Genomic DNA, 2808 nt, shown 5'->3' on the forward strand with positions numbered 1-2808 from the left:
ACAAAGTATATTATTCTACATGAGTAGGTAAAATATATAAAAGAAAAGAAAAAGAAAAATTTTTCTAAAAACCTAAATTATATTCCACCACTCTATGCTTCTTTTGAATATAAACAATCCATCTTCTCCATATTAATAAAAATTGTTCATTTGAATAATTCTTCAAATAAGCCGAAATCTTTGCCATTTCAGCAAGGTATACATCTGTATACAATGTTTACCAATATCGGTGTAAAGAAGAACTAAAATATACTAATGTAGCACTAAACATTGGTATCTTGGTTGATGACAAAGAAGAGAATACAATTTTGGATCTTTTGGTTCCCTTCCAGTTAGATTCAAGCTGGGCATGGGACTGAAACAGCAGGGATTATATTTATAGATGAATTCTGGTGGGAACAGAATGGGCATAGTCCATACATTTTTGTTCTCTCCTTGATCTTTCAGTAGCTTTCTGTACCATCAGTCACGGTATCCTTCTACATTAGCTGTGGCACTCAGAACTTGGAGCCAGAGTTATTATGGTTCTCCTCCTTCCTATAAAGTCAGTTCTAGTCAGTGTTGATGGGAGGAAAAGTCTATCCCACCACCCCTCTTGTGTAGGGTGCCTCAGGACTTGATTTTCTCCTCACTCCTGTTTAGCATTTATAAGAAAGTTATCGGAGTAGATCAATTTGCCAGGGTAATTGGCAAGATAATTTTTAATAGTTCATGTTAAAATGAAATATGAGAAACATTCAAATGTCTTCATATATGTTGGTTAAATGCATATTCCATTGTCATGATAAAGATTAAATGTTTTAGGTACTTTTAGATACAAAATACAACAATTTGTCTCAAACCAGTTGGTCCTGAAATGGACAGGACAGATGTTTAATACTTAAATCATTAGGTCTCAAGTCTGAAAAGAAAGCAATGTTAAACTGATTGGGAAGCAGGGACCACATTGCCTTCAAATTTAATTTGTATGCAAACAAAAAATTGCCAAGAAATACAGTACATCAACATAAATGATTAAGGATATAACATTTGACATATATCAAAATGAGGGATATGACTGACTTGTACTAAAATTCCAAAAGGTAAAGATACAGTATGAGCTAACTTTTTGCTGTCTCATAATCAGTGAAATCAGAATCGTAAAAGATGAAGAACAGATAACATTTCAACAGTGTACATTTAATTCAGAATTTGATTCGGTGGTTCTTGTCATTAAAAGAAAGTAAGATATATTTATCAGAACTAAATTATCACTAGCTACCACTGTGCATTTTATTACTGTTTATTAGAGAACAGAAATTTGAATGGTTAACTATTATAGGCAAAAATGCTACCTACGTCTGATCTATATAGTTGTACTAACATTTTTAGTAAAAGCAGTCCTCAAGTTATGACCATAATGGAACCTGTCCATCATGGTCACAATTCATGATTGTAAAGCAGGTTGCTCATGTTATGGACCTGATTTTGTGACCCTTTATGCAGGGATTATTAAGCAAATCCATGTTTGTTAAGCAAACCATAGGCTTGGGTTTGCTAAAAATTGATAGTAAATGCTGTTTTTGGCAAAACCATTTTAAAATGTGTTCACATGACTGTATAGGATTATGAAATTGGCCATAAATCAGGAAACGAAGTCAAGGAAATAGTTGGTCCACTAACAGGAGACGATGGCAAGGATGTGACAGGCAGCAGGGAGGAAGCAGAATTGTTTAATTCATTCTTTGCATCTGCCTTTATAGAAAAGGAAAAAACCAGCTCCATCAACAATGGGTTCTACATACTGCTTGTTATCTTAAGATAGTAACTGTACCTTTATTAGATGTATCAAAGTTTGCTGAAGTTGAGATCTACTGAGTACCGCTGAAGGTAATGTCTGAACATCTGTACCAAGTGTCACAGGAGAAGGTGAGCCAACTTTGTTTTCAATTTCAGAGGATTTCATAGTGGACTGTTCAAACACACTAGGTGAAAGGAGGACAGAAGGTGCAACTGTAGTTGCTGTGGTAGCAAACTGTGTAGAAGCAACCTAAAAAAACAAAACAAATTTTGAGAATCCTTATTTATTGTTTCAAAGAACACTGTATAAATCCAGTTCCCATAATGTTAAGTCCATTACTTCCATTATTGTCAGAAAAGAAAGAAGTTGTAGAGATTCCCAATTAAAATGAAAAATGTCAAGTGACATGTCAGAAAGTACATAACAAAAATTAAAGATATCAAATTTGAAGAACCTCTTTGAGGACATAATTAAATGAATTCAAATTATGCAAATTTTATTGACACTTCAGCTGAAAGACTATTATGTTGCCATTTATAATATGGATGTGTTATATTTTCTCGAGTTTATTAAAAAAAAGTACACAATCTTACAAATAAAAGGTACTAGGATATACTCAGGCAACAGAAAGCATTAAGGAAGAAAAATATATTTATTTATTTATTTATTTATATTTAAACTTCTATGCCGCCCTTCTCCCCAGAGGGACTCAGGGCGGCTCACAGCATGTTAAAAAAACAACACAAAAAAAAAAACATTTCCCCTATAAAACCAATTAAAAAGCAAATATATTAATAGCTGTGTCATATTTAAAATCTTTGAAAATTTCTAAAAATTATTCCCTATTTAAAATTCACCCTAGGTCAGTCCCGCTTGTTGAAAAAGCCATGTCTTGAGGGCGCGGCGGAAGGTTAGGAGATCCGGAATCGTCCGGATCTCGGGGGGTAGCTCGTTCCAGAGGGTGGGGGCACCCACAGAGAAGGCCCTCCCCCTGGGGGTCGCCAGCCGACACTGCCTGGCCGACGGCA

The 2808-nt window shown here is 34.8% G+C and overlaps 1 protein-coding gene across 1 annotated transcript in view; it reads right to left on the minus strand.

The window, feature by feature from the left end:
• LOC107296043 (mRNA-decapping enzyme 1A-like) overlaps positions 1-2808 on the minus strand; it is a 20079-nt gene that overhangs the window by 4308 nt on the left and 12963 nt on the right. Inside the window, exon 7 of the mRNA XM_015825383.1 lies at positions 1814-2029. Coding sequence (XP_015680869.1) covers positions 1814-2029 — 216 coding nt within the window. The remainder of the gene's footprint in view (positions 1-1813; positions 2030-2808) is intronic.

The sequence above is a fragment of the Protobothrops mucrosquamatus genome, unplaced genomic scaffold (genome assembly GCF_001527695.2).
Source record: "Protobothrops mucrosquamatus isolate PMUCROS unplaced genomic scaffold, P.Mucros_1.0 scaffold2613, whole genome shotgun sequence".
Classification (NCBI taxonomy): domain Eukaryota; kingdom Metazoa; phylum Chordata; class Lepidosauria; order Squamata; family Viperidae; genus Protobothrops; species Protobothrops mucrosquamatus.